The following is an 18311-nucleotide window of genomic DNA, read 5'->3' as shown; positions in this document are numbered from 1 at the left end:
CCCTGGTGGATGGGCCTTCTGAGATTATCTATTCCCAAGCAGTAACTCCTGAGGACAATAAAGCTGAGGCCCAGAACACAGTTCACTCCTGTTATTCCTCCCTCAAGAGCATGCATTTGGCCCCTTGGGTTTTAGTGTTGGCCTAGGTTAAGCTCTTGGGGCATCTGGTGCCCACAAGGGCATCGCAGGCTGGGCCTGGGGCTCTTCGGCCTCTGCACCTTAGCAGGGAGACGGAGGGAAGAGAAGGTTCCTGCTAGGTCCATGACACTTGGCCTCATGTATAACAGGACCTTGGGGGAGAGGTTCTGCCTTCCAGACTCAGTTTCCCTGACTGTGGTTCTGCTGGTAAAGTGGGGTCTCTGGTTGTGGCTTTTGGGGGACAAGAAGATACCCTGGGCCTCCTACTTTGAGGCCTCTCAGGAGTTTGTGTGTTGGAGGTAAGAGTCCCCCGTAACCCCTCAACCCTCATCCAGGGCTCAGCAACATGCCTTCCCCAGGAGACCAGGTCAACTTCATCCAGGATGAGCACACTACTTTAATATCACCAGAGAACCCTGTGGGAGGGGAGGGGAGGGAGAGGGGGAACGTGGGTTCTCTTGGTGGGGGAGCATGGGGGTCACAGAAGAACCGGGTAAGAGGGGAGGGACAGACAGACCCTCCAGAGATGTTAGAGTCGAGGAATGGCTTGACCAGAAGAAACAGTCCCACCTTCCACGGGACAGATGCGCGGAGTGAGTGGGGAGGGGCTGAGCCCAAGTCAAGGCTGGCTCCCCAGGCCCCCTCCAAATGACCCTCCTAATCTTTCCATGGTGTCCTCCTGGGGGCCTGACTGTCAGCTCTCCTGGGGCCGGTTGCCCTGGTGTCTGCTTAGAGTCCAGGAGCGGGCTGAGGGCAGAGGCCCTGGAGAGGCCAGGCACACAAAGCAGGGGGCTCCCACTGTTGAGGGCAGGTCCATGGAGGCACTGAGTGGTCCACAAGAATGATGGCTACCATCCCTGCCACATCCACCCTGTGTTTGTCCCAAGGAGTCAAGAGATGCCCAGTGCTAGCCTAGCACTGGGCTCCCAGCAAGGTGTGCAGACACTGGACTGGCCAGCTAGCCTCAGTTGTAGAATACTTCATCCTCCTCTTCGGAGAGAGAGCCGCTGTCCACTGACGGCAGGGAGCCATGCAAGTGGGCTCCGCTGTCAGGCCCTTGAGCCCCTGGCAGCCGCTGCCGATGCTGCTGGATGGGGCTGGGGGGCTCCTCCGGTGAGGGCCAGCCATCATCAAGGGTGAGGCCAGGGGAGCAGGCTAGGAGACTGTCGTCCTGTGAAGGGCCACTCAGGAGGCTGTCCTGAAGGTAGATGCCCTCCAGGTCTAGAATACCAAAAAGGGGGAACAGAGGAGAGATGGAATCCTGCATCCTGTGTCCTGCCTCCCTGGATGTGGGAGGCCAGGCAAGGGTCAGGAGACCTGTAGGTCACTCACTGCTAAGCTGTGTGACCCCAGGCAGGTCTCCAAACCTCTCTGAGCTCAGTTGTCTCCCCATAACAGGGAGCAGAGTAGCCAAGAGCAGGAAGTGAGTATTGGGACAATGGGTGTCCCCTCCCTTCCTGGTAATAGGGAGAATCAAGTGAGGTATGTCAATGTAAGCTTCATCAGGACCCAGGTGTGGGGAAGCAGTACCCACAATGCACCCAGTGCCAACTCAAGCCACACCACAGCCAGACTTTTGCTCAGGGCACTCCCTGGAAATGTGTAGGCCAGGACCGCCAGTCCCAGGTTACTGAGGAAGAAACTAAGCCATGGAGAAGGGGGGTGGGGAGAAAAGGAGCCCGCCCGAGAGACCTAGGCACCACCCTTCAGTGCTCCTCCACCCACTCTGCCTCGGTATCCCCGTCTGTACCTTGGAGCTGGAAGGCACCCTGGGTACTGTCCTCTGGCTGCAGTTCTTCATCATCCAGGGAGGACCAGGCACTCAGAGTGGCCTCCGTGATAGCAAACTGCTCAGCGACACCTGAGGGTACGTACAGCAAGATCAGGCTCCGTGACGGAGCCCGTGGGTGGCTCCACAGGCCTCTCTGGACTGCCCCTCTCTACCCAGGTGATGAAGGAAGCCATGTAGCACCCCACCCACTTGTGCTCAGACCCAGCTTCACCCCTGTAGACCCTGCCTATGGCCTCCCTCCCTGAACCCCGACTCACCCGCAGCAAAGCGGGCCTCTCGCAGCTCGTCAGGGAGACAGCAATAATGTTCATCTTCTTCTGGGGTCAGCTCCCAGCCCGACTGCTGAGCACTCCAGCCTTTCCACTCAATGAGGTGGGCCACTCGGCCACGAGCCATGGCTGTGGGCTTTGTGATGTGGTCCTTGATGCTTTGTACCACCCCTGTGAAGTCATGGATGGCTATCGGGTGACCATCCCAGTTCATGGCACCCTAAAACCTCAGACACCCCATGTTCTGTATCTCAACTGCCCTGATCTATAGGCCTGCACCTCTCAGTTTCCTGTAACCATGACCGGGGGAGCCTTGCTTCACACAACCCACATCCTGCCCTGTGCCCTCCCCAGGATTATGGCCCTACTTCATTTACGCGTCTCACCCATTTGTATGCCCTACCGCTCCCCACCAATGTCTTAGTGAATCTGGACCAGGTTTCCAACCCAGTCACTCCTTTCTCACACTGGCTGTGACCTTCAGTTCCTCTCGAATTCTGCACCCTCCACTCATGAATGGACAGGCCCGGAGGAGTTGCCCTGTGCCCCCAGCTCTGTGGAGTGAGACTCTGGAGTGGAAGTGGCCTGGAGTTGGGCTCTGAAGACCTACTGTGATGGGGGAGATGGGAGCCAGGCTGTTTCACAGGTGAGATGGGATTGAAGGCACAGAAAAGCTGGCATAACACCAGTACAATCAAGGGTGACACGGGGACAAGAGGCTGGGAGCCCTACAGGGGCCAGACAGGCTGGAGAGCCAAGGTGACAGCTCTGTTGTCTGCACAGCAATGGACAGTGACAGACAGACACAGAGATTAGATCTGTTACTTGGAAACAGCATCCTAATTGAAAGATGAAAGTTCAAGGGTGGAGATTGGAGGTGGGGGACAATTCAGGGCCATTGCAGGGACCCAGCAAGAGGCAGGCCAGGTCTAGACAACAGGAGAAGGGCTGGGGAAGTGTATGACTTGACTGGCTGGGTGTGGAAGGTGATGGAGAGGAGATGTCAGGAACAGCTCAGCACCTTCATTACCGGAGGCGGGGACAGATCTGGGCATCCCCAGGCTCCTGAAAGCCATGCAGACATGAGGCCCCCGGGAATGTGAGTTCCAAGGGCAAGTGAGACATCCACAGGCAGGAGGGACCAGGGACTTGGGAGTGATAGAGATGAGAAAGAAGGGGAGACCTGCTTCCCCAAGTGGGGTCCTGGACTGCAGAGTCCTTTGGGAGAGGTGGTGTTTCTTGGGCACTTGAGCAGAGGGGGAGGTGGGTGGCAGGTATTTCAGGTAGGGAAAGCTTCAGAGACAGGGGTGGAGAGAGGCAGCCAGGTCCTGTGGGAACCTGAAAGGATCTGGGGTGGTAGAAGCCTGCAGTGTGAGAAGAAGCTGTAAGAGGGACTGGAGGGCCAGTGGCCTGGAAGGCTGGGCTGAGGGCCGTCTACAGCCAAGTACAGCAGCATGAGTCCCCTGCCTGCTTGTGTGCCCTTCTCCTAGCCACCTTGGTAACTCCTGGCTCCACCCCACACCCACTTCAGGGAACTATCACAGCTTCGGGTGCCGCCTCATGCCCTCAAGGTGGCACAGTCTTCCTCACAGACTACTGAACACTGAAGTCCAGACACACGGTCTTCAAGTACCATTGCTCCTTCAGGCTACCGAGCTGCAGAGCTCCCGGTGGGTTGAGGCGGGGAGGGAACACAACTGTAACCAAGTCTTCACACAGCCTCCCCTGCTTCCTTCACTCCTCAGGGACCCACCTTAGAGCAATCCCCCTGGGGGACACAGTCCCCACCTCAGGCTCTGCTTCTAGGGAACAAGACCCAAGGTGACGTGGGAGACCACGCAGTCAGACACCCAAAAACTGCATGCACACATCCCTCTGAGGCATCCCCAGGGCCTGAAAACCCAGCAAGTCAGCTCCTGAGAGAGGAACCCAGCCTGAAGTCTGGCAATTAGAAAATGTTACACGCAGTGTGACTGGGACCCTTTGCCTCCCCTCAGCACATGTCTGGGGAGGAGCCTACAATCTCTAAGGGCTGGAGGGGGCCTCTGGGGACCTACCCACAAGGGATGAGGTGGCCAGGGCAGCCACACTGTAGTTGCTGGCGCAGGCTCTAGAGTCGGATATGTAGCCGTTGGTGGTCTGGAAGCACCTCTGTAGAAAAAAGGGGATAGTTGGGAAGGACAGCCAGCCAGAGGACATTGCCACACACACACACACACACACACACACACACACACACACACGCCCCCGCAGACCACTGTTACCACCCACTCATCCTTAGGTGGTGGCCAGGGACCAAGCATAGAAAGGTAGGGAGATCCTGTCCATTCCCACAAGACTTCCTTCCCTGGGCTGGCGGGACTGCGGGCCTGGGGTGGGCACAGCAGAGGAAGAAGGGACAGTGGCATCAGTTGGGCTGGCAGGACTGTGGGAGAGCAAGCACACTGACCTGCCACGGATCCCAACAGAAATCCATCTGCTTGTCCTGAAGCAAGAGGAGAAAGGGGAGCAGTCAGGGCTGGGGCGTCGTGGCCAAGTCCTGCAGGGTAGGGTGGCTCCACCTTGTGGTGCTCTGAGAGACAGATTAAGGTCTACCCACGCCCTGCTGGTCCCTAGCACCCAGAAAAGGAAGTGGAATACAGTGACCTTGGGAGGAGAGGGGATTGGTGCAGGTAATAGGTCTGACCTAGGCCAGAGTATACTTTCACTATTTCCTGTTACCTGGAGACTAGAGACTTTTTAAATTGTGTGTGTGTGTGTGTGTGTCTGTGCACATGAGTGCAGGTGCCCGAAGAGGCCAGAAAAGCTGGAGCTGGAGTTATAGGTGGTTGTGATCCACCCAGTGTGGGTGCTGGGAACTGAACTCAGGTCCTCTGTAGGAGCAATACATTCTCTTAATCACTGAACTATCTATCTTTCAAGCCTGAGACTAGAGACTTAACCCAGAAAGAGAATTTCTTTTTGTGGAAAATGGTGACGTTGCCATTTGCAACAGGCATAATTCAGGCTCAGGCTCAATGTGCTTACAAAGCCATGACCTAGCTAGCATGGTGGCGCACACCTTTGATCCCAGCACTCTGGAGGCAGAGGCAGGAGGATCTCTGTGAGTTCAAGGACAGCCTATCCTAACCAGTGAGTTCCAGACCAGCCAGCCCCGACGCAGTGAAACGCTGTCTCAAAAAAAAATTAAATTAAAAAATAAATAATAATAATGATGAAACAAAAAAATAAAAAGCTGCATCTTGAAGCTAGAGAGATGGCCCAGCGGTCGAGAGCATTTGTTGTTTTTCCAGAGGACCTGGGTTCAGTTCCCAGCACCCACAAGGCAGCTCACAGATGTACCTCCAGTCCCAGGGGATCCAATGCCCTCTTCTGGTCTCCACAGATACTGCACACAAGTGGTGAACACAGACACATGAAGGTAAACACTCACACATAAATTAAAATAAATAAATCTTAAAAAATCAATTGGCAGGTTCAAGCCACATCCCTGGGCAAATATGGAAATTATGTACTAGGATCCCTTGATATACCAGGACTCTTCACTACACCAGAACCCCTCACTATATACACCCTCCTGATCTATGTGGAGAACCCCCTGCTTTTACTCTCGAGAAGCTGTTGCCAGTTGCTAAGCAGTTCTGGGCTGGTAGCAGAACCTATCGTCTACAAGGCTGAGTTCATCTGGACAGGAAGACCTTTGGGATGGAATTGTGTTTTCTAGATAAGTCCAGCTCAGTCCCTGACACCCAGCGCAATGTAGACCCCTCATCCAGCTGAACTCTAAGCCCTTGGGTGCCCCTAGTGCCTAGGGAGAAAATGGAGTTGGCAAGGAACAAAGGAACTGAGAATGGTTTCTGCTTGCCTTAGGGAAATAAAAGAGCAGCTGGAGCCAGGGCAGGCAGGAGGGGGTGATGGATGGCCAGTTACCTTGCCAGCAACATGGTCTGGAACAGTGGCCGGTGGATGGCTGGAGGGCAGATTCCGATTCAGGAGGTCTGTGCCCTGGGGCCTGGGGCAGTCTTTGTGGGCACTTGTGAACAGATCTGGAAATAAAACAACAGGAGAAACTTAAAACAAGCACACAAACAAAAAAACAACAAACAAACAAACAAAAAAACCCCAACTTACCCATAAGAATAAGGCGGGAAGAGGAAATAGGGGCATCTGGAACTGAAAAGGAGGAAGCCAAGCTATCGCTGTTTTGCATGTAGAAAAACTAAAGACAGCTGAGCAGTGGTGGCACACACCTTTAATCCCAGCATTTGGGAGGCAGAGGCAGGTGGATCTCTATGAGTTTGAAGCCAGCCTGGTCTACAAAGCAAGTTCCAGGACAGACAGAACTGTCACACAGAGAAACCCTATCTTGAAAAACCAAAGAGGAAAGAAAGAAAAAAGAAAAACTAAAGATTCTTATAGTGGAACTGATAAACTTGTTACGCCCGAATCATGAGCACCTCAGAGATCACCAGGATCTGAGTTTATATGCAAAAGTGAAGAGCCTTTATTGCAAGCTCAAACTTGGGCACTCAGCCTGTTCTGTTGGATCAAGGAGAGCTCTGAGGTCAGTTATGGCAGGGTTTTTAAGGAGTAAAGGATGGGGTGGGGGAGGCAGGGGAATTCCAGATTCAGATGGGGGTTGAACTCCTCACTGGGCAGGAGTGGGGCACAGAAGTCTTGTCAAACAGGGATTGGCACTGGCATTGCTGCAAGGAAATTGGCAACCTGAATACAAGTGATGTAAGCTATCCTTAATGTTCTGGAGCATCTAGTATGTGTTTGTCTGGATTCTGATTGGTCCCCCACAGGGTAATTTGTGGCTTTTTCTGGTTATTGTAATGGTGAGGCCTAGTCCCAATATTGTTAGTCTATAGCCTGTCATGGCTGTACTAATGTTAAGCCTCTTCAAAACTAATCAGTAAAGATGCAGTATAAAAAATTAACATACAAAAAACAGTAGTATAGTCAAGTGTGGGTTGTAATCCACACCCAAGGTCCCAGCTATGAGGGCAAAGTAGGAGAATCACTGAATCCCAGGAGTTGGAGACCAGCCTCAGATACAAAGGATCTTATTGATTGTATACTTTAAAAAAGAGAAAGAAAAGAAAAAAAGAAAGAGAAGGTTGGTGTTGGAGACATAGCTCAGTGGGTGGAGTATTTGCCTAACACATATGAACTCCTGGGTTCAATGTTCAGCACACATCTGTAATCCCAGCACTCTGGAGGTGAAGACAGGAGGATCAGAAGTTCAAGGTCATCCCTGGATATGTAGTGAGTTTGAGGCTAGCCTCAGCTACATAGGACTTTATCTCTTTAAAAAAAAAAAAAAAGAAAGAAAGAAAAGAAAAGAAAAGCTGGGCAGTGGTGGCTCACACCTTTAATCCCAACACTTGGAAGGCAGAGGCAGTTGGATTTCTGTGAGTTCAAGGCCAGCCTGGTCTACAGAGCAAGTTCCAGGACTTGTAGCCAGAGCTACAAAGAGAGACCCTGTCTTGAAAAATCAAGACTTTATCTCTAAATTAATAAATAAAATCAACAAGTAAATGAAAAGCTTCTGATTCTTTCTCCTCTTCTTCCTCCATCTTTGAGACAGAGGTTTTTCTATGTAGCCCAGGCTATCTTTGAACTTCCTACCTCAGCCTGCTAAGCAGCTGGCACTGTAGGTCTGTGCCAATGTGCCCACTATTGTAATTATTTTTACTTCATAATTTTTTTTGAGACAGGGTCTCACTATGTAGCCCTAGCCAGCCTGGAACTTGAACTCACAGAGATCTACCTGACTCTGTCTCCCAAGTGCTGGGATTAAAAGTGCGCGCCACCACACTAGTGTAATTTTTTTTTTTTAATTAAAAAAATGTTTTTGAGGATCTGGAGTAGAGTGTGACTGGAGTTCTCCAGACAATTCAAAAGAGCTGGTTCTGTCTCCAGCCACACTCCACTCCAGACCCCAACAGGTCAGGGGAGGAAGGGGTCCCCACAGAGGAAGAGCTGCAGAGCTCACAGCGCAGACACATCCAGCCTGGCTGGAGGAAGGGAGATGAGTACAGGCTTGCACTCAAGGTGAGAGCTTTCAGCCAAATTACATCCTAAAAGAGGCCAGAGGATCTGGGACCTGCCCCAAGGCTGGAATGCATGGGCCAAGGCCGGGAAGCTGGAGCCAGGCTGTCTGGGAGGCTATAGAAGAGGAGGGCAAGGTGAGAATCAGTGTCCTCTCCTCCCAAAGTGACCCAGACATGAGGAGAGCGGGGCACAGAGGACCGTGTGGGTTCTGAGAGTGAACCCAGTGCTCATCCTCTGCCGTCCCCAGAACAGTCTGCTGCCTGCCAATCCTGGCTGTGTGTGCGACCCCAAGTTAATGTTGCTCTTGTCTGGGCTCCACTACCTCCCAACTCTCCAAAGGAAGGACTCAGTGGCGGGGCAGGGGCCACTTCCTTCAGTGGTCCTGCAAGCCATTCATCGCGTTTGTTTCTCATCTATTTACTGCTTACTTACTTCTTCATTTATCTGAATGATCTCCAGCCGGAGACCAAACCGGGGCCTTATGCATGCTGGGAAGCGTTCTACCACTGAACTACATCCTCAGCCCTCTTTTCACCAGAGCTATTTCAAAAATAAAATAAGCCCTGAACAGAATAGACTGGAGATCATCAGAGCCAGCGACAGCCCGAGATTCATTCAGTGCTGGGTCATGAAGCTTCTGTGTGTCACACGCACACAGGCATATACTCATGTGAGCGTGTGTGTGTGTGTGTGTGTGTGTGTGTGTGTGTGTGTGTGTGTGTGAATTCGCAAGGTGAGGATTTTCTAGGTGTACACACTGAGTCAAAATGCACAATGTATTTGTTCCTACAGTCTTACTTTTCCATTGTAGTACTAAGATACCATGACTAAGGCAACGTATAAAGAAACAGTTAAGTGGGAGATCATGGTTTCAGAGGGTGAGTCCATGACCATCATGGTGGAGAGCATAGCAGTAGGCAGGCAGGTATGGTACTGAAACCATGGCCAGGAGCCCACGTCCTGATCCACAAGCACAAAGCAGAGAAGAGAGAGAGAGAGAGAGAATTGGGAACAGCATGAGCTTTTGAAACCTTCAAGCCTGTCCCCAGTGACACACCTCCTCCAGCAAGGCCACACCTCCTAATCCTTCCCAAACAGTTCCACTAACTAGGGACCACGTATTCAAACATATGAGGGCATTCTATGTGGGCGTTCCCATTCACCCAAGGTTCAAAAATAACACAAGGTTCAAAAAAAAAAGCTCAACCAGTAAGCTGTCTCAGTGGGTTAAAGGTGCCTGCTGCCAAGTCCGCTGATCTGGGTTCCATCCCGGGGAGCCATAGGTGACACGTGAGAACTGACTCCCATTTTGTTTATGACCATCACAAACGTAATGTCACATGCACACACCCACACACAAACACACAACAAACAAGTAAATATAAAAAAGAAGAAAAATTAGGGGCTAGAGAAGTACCCTAGTGTTTAAGAGCCCTGGCTGCTCTCCCAGAGGACCTGGGTTCGATTCCCAGCACCTACATGGCAGCTTACAACCACCTGCAACTCCAATTCCAGGGGATCTAATGTCCTTCCCTGGCCTCTATGGGCACTAGAGACAGACATGATGTGCAGGCAAAACACATATAATTTTGTTTTGTTTTGTTTTGTTTTGTTGAGACAGGGTTTCTCTGTGTAGTTTTGGTGCCTGTCCTGGATCTCACTCTGTAGACCAGACTGTCCTCGAACTCACAGAGATCCTCCTGGATCTGCCTCCTGAGTGCTGGGATTAAAGTCATGCGCCACCACTGTCCAGCTTTTTCAAATTATTTACATTTTTTTTAAAGTTTGAAAGCTGTGACTAGACCTCATGATTCATGCTTATGACCCAGCACTGGAGACTGAGGCAGAAGGATCAGGAGTCTGAAGCAAGTCTGGAATACATGGTGTGTTCCAAGTCAGGCTAGAATACACAGCAACACCCCGCGCGAGCGTGCGCGCGCGCGCACACACACACACACACACATACACACACACACACATACACACACACCACACACACACTATAGACACCATACACACATACCACACATACACACCACACATATACACCACACACACATACATTACACACACAGAGATGCAGAGAGACACACACAGAGACACACCACAAACACAGAGACACATCACACATACATACATACATACATACTATAGACACACACCACACATACAGCACACACACCACATACATACACACCACACACACACACACCACACACACACACACTATAGACACCACACAGACATACCACACACCACACACACACACACATACCACACACACACACATACCACACACATACACCATACACACATACGCTACACACACAGAGATGCAGAGAGACACACACAGAGACACACCACACACACACACACAGACACCACACACACCACATACACACACACCGCACACACACATACACTACCACCACACACGCACACACCAAAAAACAAAAACTTAAGAAACACTGAGTGCTCTGGAACCCTGCACATTGCACAAAGCCAGCGTCTGACTAGCTACAGGGTGGGTGGTGCTGGGGACCTGGATGGGTGCTGGGATGCTTCTGGACTCCCTGGACACCCCTGTAAGCTGTGAGCTCTCCAGCTGCGGAGCAGGGAGTGAGAAGGATGAGAAGGGGGAGCCAGGACAGCAGTGACACCAGACATTTGCTGAGGTGGGGTGGGCTGATGGCCCCTGGCTCCAGCCCCTCCCCTGCCTGCCTGACTCCCATCCTGTCTGGGACCCAGGCACCTCTACCAAAGTCTCCTTTTCCCCCATGATATCATGGGCTGGTTGCCATAGAGACGTCAGGTAATGAACCAGCTCAGGGTGAAATCACAGGCTGCTCTTAGCCCAGCAGGGACCTGGCTGCATCATGGCCTTGGTGACTGGAAAAACACACTGCCATGTAGGGTGGGGCAGGGGACAGCCCAAGGGACTGCTAATGCTTGCTTTTTTGGATGCCTCTCCCTAGGGAGCCGTGTGTTGACACTCCCTTTCTCCCCCACTCCTTTCACTCAATGTCTGAGGCCCTTTCTTGGACCTGCTCCCTCTCCCTCAGGCTACAGGAGTGACAGCCCTCTTGTTACCATGGCAACCTGAAGACCATCATGATCCTTCCAGGAAAGGGGGTGTCATCTAGAGGTCCCCTCCATCCCTCTGCTTATCAAGGATGTTTCCTGCCTTTCTACCAAAGCTCCCCAATCAGACCCAGACAGTTCTCCATAATATCTAACTTACACTCTTCATGCTGCAGAGCCCCCTACCAGCCTTCATCTGCTTGGTCCCTGGGTGAATCTGAAGACCACCCCCCCCAGACTCCTCTCACTTGCTCCAGAGCTTACAGCTATTCATCAGGGCTCTGGGTCCCAGCCCATTAGTCACCTTAGTTGCCACCTGCACCCAGAGTGTTTCTCAGGAGCCAGAGAATGAGCCTGCAGCCACTTGGGAGAAGACAGTGCAGATGGAGTGAAGGGGGCTCTTCCCCGGCAGCACAGGGAAATCGGAAAACAAGTGAGCAGCAGCCTGGGCACACGCCCCCTGGTGCTGCCTCCCTGGAAGCCAGCCTCCCCAAAGTGGCTCCCTGCACCTGTGGCCAATGGATGCACCAGGTGGCCCCGCCCACTGTGATATGTCAGCCACCCTTGACTCTGTACAGAAGCAGCTTTGGGCTTAGTCTTGCGGACCACAGTCATGTGTTTCTCACATGCACCCCACTTCTCATCCATGTGTGCTGAGGCTACAGCAGGGCCACCACTGTGGTCAGGGCTCCCTCAGAGGAACTGCTCTCTCTGTCCCAAAGTCTGTCTTTCTGGACAGTGCGACTCCTGTGTCCTGTTCCTGGGATGGAGTTTGCCCTGGGGACCCTCTGAATCCTACAGAGGGAGACCAGAGAGTATGAGTCATTGGCCTCTCTGCCTGGTGATTCCCTGCCAGGACAGCAGGTCCCCAAACTTGGCAGAGGTCCATTCTCCAACGTCTTCCCAAACTACCTGGGCCATGATAGTCCTATAGTCCTCTGGTTGGCTGAGCTCAGCGATGCTCATGGGGATCCCTTTCCATCCCCAACCAAGGGCTTTCGCTCACCCAGCTCCTCCTCATTCCCTCTCCCCTCCTGGGCCCCAGCCTACTCCAGTCACACCAACTCCAGGCAGCCTGCCAGGTTGGCCTAAGCTAACTAGGTAACTCCCTTGAGGGAGAAGCCTGGCCTGCGAGGATACGCTGCCTGTTTATTAAGCATGTGCTCTGGGTCAGGCACCATGTTGATTCCTCACCTATGATTTCACTTTGAGCCCTGCAAAGTAGGTAACAGCATGCCCATTTGACAGATGGGAAAATGAAGCCTTGGAGAGTCTGAATGACTTATCCAAGGCACCAGGTAGTGAGTGGCATGGATGGGGTTCAGACCTAAGGGGCAGGATGAAAGTCAAACTACCAAATAGATAGTACTGTTCTCCAGAAAGGGATCAGTCATTTTTTTCCTATGGGGTGTGTGTGTATATGCGTGCATGCATACGTGTGTGTGTGTGTGTGTGTGTGTGTGTGTGTGTGTGTGTGTGTATACACTGCTTCCTCCCCCTCCCACTAGACTTTAAAACCATGTCCCTCCCCTCAGATTAAACTACAGGAAATGTCCATCTACTCTTGTAGATGGTCTTCAATGGCCAATGTCTACTCTCATATGAACCGATGCACTGGACGCTAGAGACCCCCAAGATAGGCCAGGAGGCTGGCTGGCTAGCTGGGGGAGAGAACTGTAGTGGGAGAAGTAGATAGAGAAGCCCCACGGCCAGGAAGCATAGATGGGCACAGAGGGACCCCAAGATGGAGGGGATAGATACTGACTTCCTGTATGTCCTCCACTGACAGTGCCAGGAAAACCTAAGCAGGTGTGAGTCCTCTGAGCTATCCCAGAAATCAGTTCTGGACTGTTGGCCATGTACCAAGTGCTTGGGGGAGAGCAGCGAGTCTTTGGAAAAACAAAGGGCTGGGGCTCCTTGCTCAGCACTGGGGCCCACAGACCTAAGTTGGCCTCTCTGTACTGCCAGGTGGGTGAGCCGGGTGAGGTTCTGCTCCACTCTGGACCCACTTCCCTCCCAGGTTCAAGGAGAACTAACTGGGTCAGGAGAGCCAAGACCTGGCTCAGGATAAGCATCCAAGGAGTGGCAGCTTAAAAATAGATGAACCAGACTCTCTGGTTGTAGCTCAGCTGGTGGAATGCTTGCCTAGCATGCATGAAGTCCTGGGTTCGATACCTTAGCACCACATACGTGAGGCATAGTGGTACAGGCCTGTAATCCTAGCACCTGGGAGGAAGAGGCAAAAGGGATCAGGAGTTCAAGGTCATCCTCAGTTACATAGCAAGTTCAAGGTTAGCCTGGGCTACTGGAGATCACATTTAAACAAGAGGGAGAAAAAGATAATTAGGGCAGACGTGGTCCTCAAACATGGAATTCTAGCATTTGGGAGATGGAAGCAGGAGGATGACCTTGAGTTCAATGCCAGCCAGGACTACAGAATAAGGCCCTGTCTCAATAAACAAACAAACAGACAAACAAATGTTGAAAAAATAGAAATAGATAAGGAATACAAAATAGTTCCTAGATGCAGTGTGTGTGGCCAGTATCCCTCTGTCCTCAACACAAATGCCTGGCTCCTACTACTTCCTTGGAGGCAGGAGGGGTCCTCTTTCCCACCAAGAAGGCCTGGAGCAGCTGTATGCAGGAAAGCTGATACAGTAGCCCCTTGGGAGAAATGGCTATTGAGTGTTGACGGTGCCAGTACTGATGGTGGGGGTGGTCTTTACACTGAGACCCTCTCCCCTCCAATCCTATACTGCCACACTATCCCCATTCCCATTCAACTTGATAAGATCACACACTTGGGGACAGTGCAGCAGGGACTGCAGGCTGGGGACTCCTGATCCCCCGGCCCGGTGGCAGAAGCTAACTTCTGAGTAGGGTGGATGTCTCAGGTGTAGCCTGGACCTGGAGTAGGGGAAACTGGGTAGCCCCAGTTGGTTCCAGGTCCAGGCTCCGTGAGGCATCAGTGCAAAGTTCACGACCCCTGACCTCCACTTCAGGCTCTGCACATGGCTCGTGTAAACCCTTGGCAGGTGAGGACTGTGGGCAGTAACTGGTCCAAGTGTACAGAGGTAGGGACTCGGGAGCCCAGGGAAGCCTGAGATGATCCACAAGAGTCCAAGGGTGCTCAGGCTGAGGACCTGGGATGCTGAGGACCTGGGATGCTGAGGACCTGGGAGGCTGAGGACCTGGGAGGCTGAGGACCTGGCTCTGGAGGTTGAGGACCTGGGAGGCTGAGGACCTGGGAGGCTGAGGACCTGGGAGGCTGAGGACCTGGCTCTGGAGGTTGAGGACCTGGGAGGCTGAGGACCTGGCTCTGGAGGTTGAGGACCTGGGAGGCTGAGGACCTGGGAGGCTGAGGACCTGGGAGGCTGAGGACCTGGCTCTGGAGGTTGAGGACCTGGGAGGCTGAGGACCTGGCTCTGGAGTGAGAGAATCTCAGACCCTGCCTTTATCGTTTCCCAGTTTAGTGCCCTCATTTGTAAAATGGGCCTGGGACAGTATATAACCCACTAGCTTTTGTGCCTACAACTTGGAGTAGAACCTGGTGAGTCACAAATACTGGGAGGACAAGTGACAGGAGCAGGTCCCTCTGTGCAGTGGATCATTGGCCAAGTCGCTAGAAGAATGGCTGTCCCCTGTCCACGCATCCCTCAAATCTCTCACTTCTTGAGCCGGGCGGTGGTGGCGCACACCTTTAATCCCAGCACTTGGGAGGCAGAGCCAGGCGAATCTCTATGAGTTTGAGGCCAGCCTGGTTGACAAAAGTGAGTTCCAGGTCAGCCAGGACTGTTACACAGAGAAACCCTTTCTCGAAAATTCTCCCCAACCCCCAAAAACAGAACTCACTTCTTTTTTTCTTTTGGTTTTTGGTTTTTGTTTGTTTGTTTGTTTTGTTTTTTGTTTTGTTTTGTTTTGTTTTGTTTTGTTGGGTTTTTTTTGGAGAAAGGGTTTTTCTATATAACCACCCCAGATGTCCTGGAATTCACTCTGTAGACCAGGCTGGCCTGGAACTCACAGAGATCCTCCTGCCTCTGCCTCCCAAGTGTTGGGATTAAAGGTGTGAGCCACCACCAGTTCAAATCTCTCATTCTAAGTTGCTGGAGTGCATATTGAGACTGTCAGGCTCTGTCCTCTCAGGATGGGGAGAAGGTTAGAAAACGCAGCCTGATCTGGGGGTGGCACTCAGGATTCAGGAGGAAGAGTAGAGAGTGTCTCAGCCAGTGTGACCTCAACTGCCTTGGCAGAGGGATCATGGAGGGAGTATGGGAGATGGAGGACCCAGGCCTCAGCATCATAGTGTGACCTAGGTAGGCATACCTGTAGTCCAGCCTCTATCCTGTCTCTATCCTGGGCTCACAGGCCAGCACACCGGGCTGGGATCCCATGGCCACGAGCATGGGTTGGCCAAGGGATGGAGAAGAGATCTGTCTGGAAATAGATCTAAGGAAATGTCCAGATCTCTAACTCCTGGAACTGCCTCCAGGGGAGACTCCCCAGAGTCTTGAAGGTTTCTGGAGACAGCTCAGACTCAGAGAGCCTGGAGCTGAAAGACCCATCCTCAATCTCTGCTCTGCCTCACAGGCCAGGTTTATGCTGGGTTCCTCGGGGGCTCACAGGACCATGCTGCTTCTAACACACTGGCTGACACCCAGTAGGTAGCCATGTTACCATCAACCAGCTTGAACTAACTTCATACAGACTGACTCTGCTCCTCCCCTCCCCCACCCATGCCCCCACTGCTGACACCTTGCAGGGGCACCCTGAGTCACTCCCCTGAATACTCTCCCATGAACCTGGGGCAGAACTTCCTCAGAGTCCAGAGGATGGGAGAGGGGTGCTTTTCCCCAGACTAAGCTCCCCCACCAGGGCAACTCTAAGGCCAGTTTATCCCTCTCTGCCTTCTAAAATTACTGGAGTGACTAGTGAAGTCTTCCAAGAACACTTCACTGGTGGGAGATTTGTCTTCACACCCTCACTTCCAGCCTACCCGATGCTCCCACAGAGGGTAAGAATCCCAAGTGGGACAATAGCCCAACCTTTTTTTTGCAGGGGGAGGTGTTTTGTTTTGACACAAGGTCTCGTGTAGCCCAGGTTGGCCACGGACTCTCTATGCTGTGATGCTAGCCTTGAACTCTTGATCTCTCAGCTCTTTAGTGCTGAGATTATAGGCATGCCCCGACAACTCCCAACCTCTTTTCTCAAATATTACTCCAAAGACAAATATGCCCATCCCCCAGCCTCTGTGAAAGACCCTATGCCCCCCATTCACAGACAGGCCCCCCACCCCTGCCCAGATGAGGGAGAGTTCCCTGGAATCACCTTGGAGATAACCAAGGTGCCAGGTCAGAGTTAAAGGCCCAGGGGTTACTGGGAACATCAGCTGTCCTCTATCCTCTCCTGTCCCCTGAGCAGGGATGGGGGTGGGGTAAAGCCACCCTTGATAACCTGTTCATCCCCACTGACCCCTTCCTGCCAGGGGGTTTCTAAGGCTGAAAACAGAGGTACAGAGAGGGAAAGAGATCCCGGGCTAGGAAGGCCTGCGTCTTGGGGAGCAGAAGCGAGCTCTGCTTGTCTTCCTGGAGCTCAGTGGCCCGTAAGAGGACCAGAAAGAACCGGAAGCCACTCTCTCCTCCCAGGCACACTGCAGGAGGCGTGTAGCTGCAGGGAAGAAAGCATGGCACCGGGACCTTGCTTCATGCCACCTGCCGGGTGCCGAGTGGGGCGTGGGGTGCAGAGACCTCCTCCCGCTCTGCAAGCCGTCCGCTCTCCTCCCAAGCCCTGTCCCAGTGGGGCACCGTGTCCCCTGAGGCGCGACTGGTCCGTGAAGGGCGGACACCCACCCTGAGCTTCCCCAGGCCGCGCGCTGGTGCCCCTGCCCCTCGCTGCATCCCGGGCAGCCGTGTCCTCACCTCGCGACACGCAGGAGCCCATCACGGGGCGGCGGGGTCGGGCCACTGCGCCCGGGGTGCGGCGGGCGGCCGCGCGCTCATGTCTCCGTGCGCCGGGGCTGCTCGACTCGGCCTCCGCTAGCGCCTGGGTCGTCGTCCCCGCTGCCGCGTCCCGATCGCCTCTCGCCGCGCCCGCAGCTGCCAGGACCAGGCGACGCCGCGGAGGGCGGGGGACCCGGGGAGCGCGGAGGGCGGTGCTGGGGTGCGCCCCGCCCCCTCTGAGCCTGGGCACCTGTTGTCGCTGCCCTGGGTAACCTGGACTCGGCCCTGTAAGGAAGACTTCTAGCCTCAGACCTGAGTAGCACCTGCTGTCTGGAGCTCAAGGTCAGGGGAGGGGGCTGGAGGGGGATTCTGCAAGGAGTCCCATCCTACTGTGCACACTGAGAAGGATGGAGACTTTGTGTGAGTGTGTGTGTGTGTGTGTGTGTGTGTGTGTGTGTGTGTGTGTGTGGTGTGTGTGTGTGTGTGTGTACCACAGCACAAGTATGGAGATCAAATGACACTTGGAAGAGTCTATTTCCTTCCACTATGTTGGTCCCAGGGATCAAACTGGGTGGCGATACTTCCTGGAAAGTGCCTTTACCTGCTAAGCCATCTCCCCAGCCCCCAGGTCAGGGTTTTTAATAGTCACCTGCTCATAAGAGGATGCTGGCCCAGGGTGAGAGTTCTGAGAGAGGACAAGGACACCACTAGTGGCCTCCCGGCTGGATAGAGGTCTCATACAAGGAGGCAGACTACCTCCCAGGGCTCCTGTAGGGCAAAGAAATTTAGGTGCAAGTCTTTTGCTCCACCTGGGGACTTCTGTCATGGAGCAGCAGTGGCCCCATTAATTGCTGGCACTCACGTGCCCTCCTGCATGTGTGGTCTCCACATCTCACACATATACTCTTGTGTGCATTCACAGGAGCTCATTCAGGATCCCAGAGTGGCCAGACACTCCTTGGCAAACCTTGCCAGGCTCACAGCACCCCATGTCTGAGCATTTACCAGACACGGAGCATCACAAATAATCTAGAG

General features: G+C 53.1%; 1 protein-coding gene across 1 annotated transcript; it reads right to left on the bottom strand.

The window, feature by feature from the left end:
* Positions 1–497: 497 nt before the first annotated feature.
* On the bottom strand, positions 498–17458 carry Fam131c (family with sequence similarity 131 member C). Its single transcript, XM_036178880.1, has 7 exons — positions 17256–17458; positions 6130–6245; positions 4649–4684; positions 4257–4350; positions 2188–2370; positions 1889–1999; positions 498–1359 (listed from the first exon to the last, which is right to left on the bottom strand). Exons 1-7 carry the CDS (start codon positions 17275–17277, stop codon positions 1103–1105), a joined length of 819 nt encoding a protein of 272 aa, XP_036034773.1. The 5' UTR covers positions 17278–17458; the 3' UTR covers positions 498–1102.
* Positions 17459–18311: the final 853 nt, after the last annotated feature.

Source organism: Onychomys torridus, chromosome 2 (assembly GCF_903995425.1).
Source record: "Onychomys torridus chromosome 2, mOncTor1.1, whole genome shotgun sequence".
Taxonomy (NCBI): domain Eukaryota; kingdom Metazoa; phylum Chordata; class Mammalia; order Rodentia; family Cricetidae; genus Onychomys; species Onychomys torridus.
This window is presented reverse-complemented; position numbering and strand designations above follow the sequence as displayed.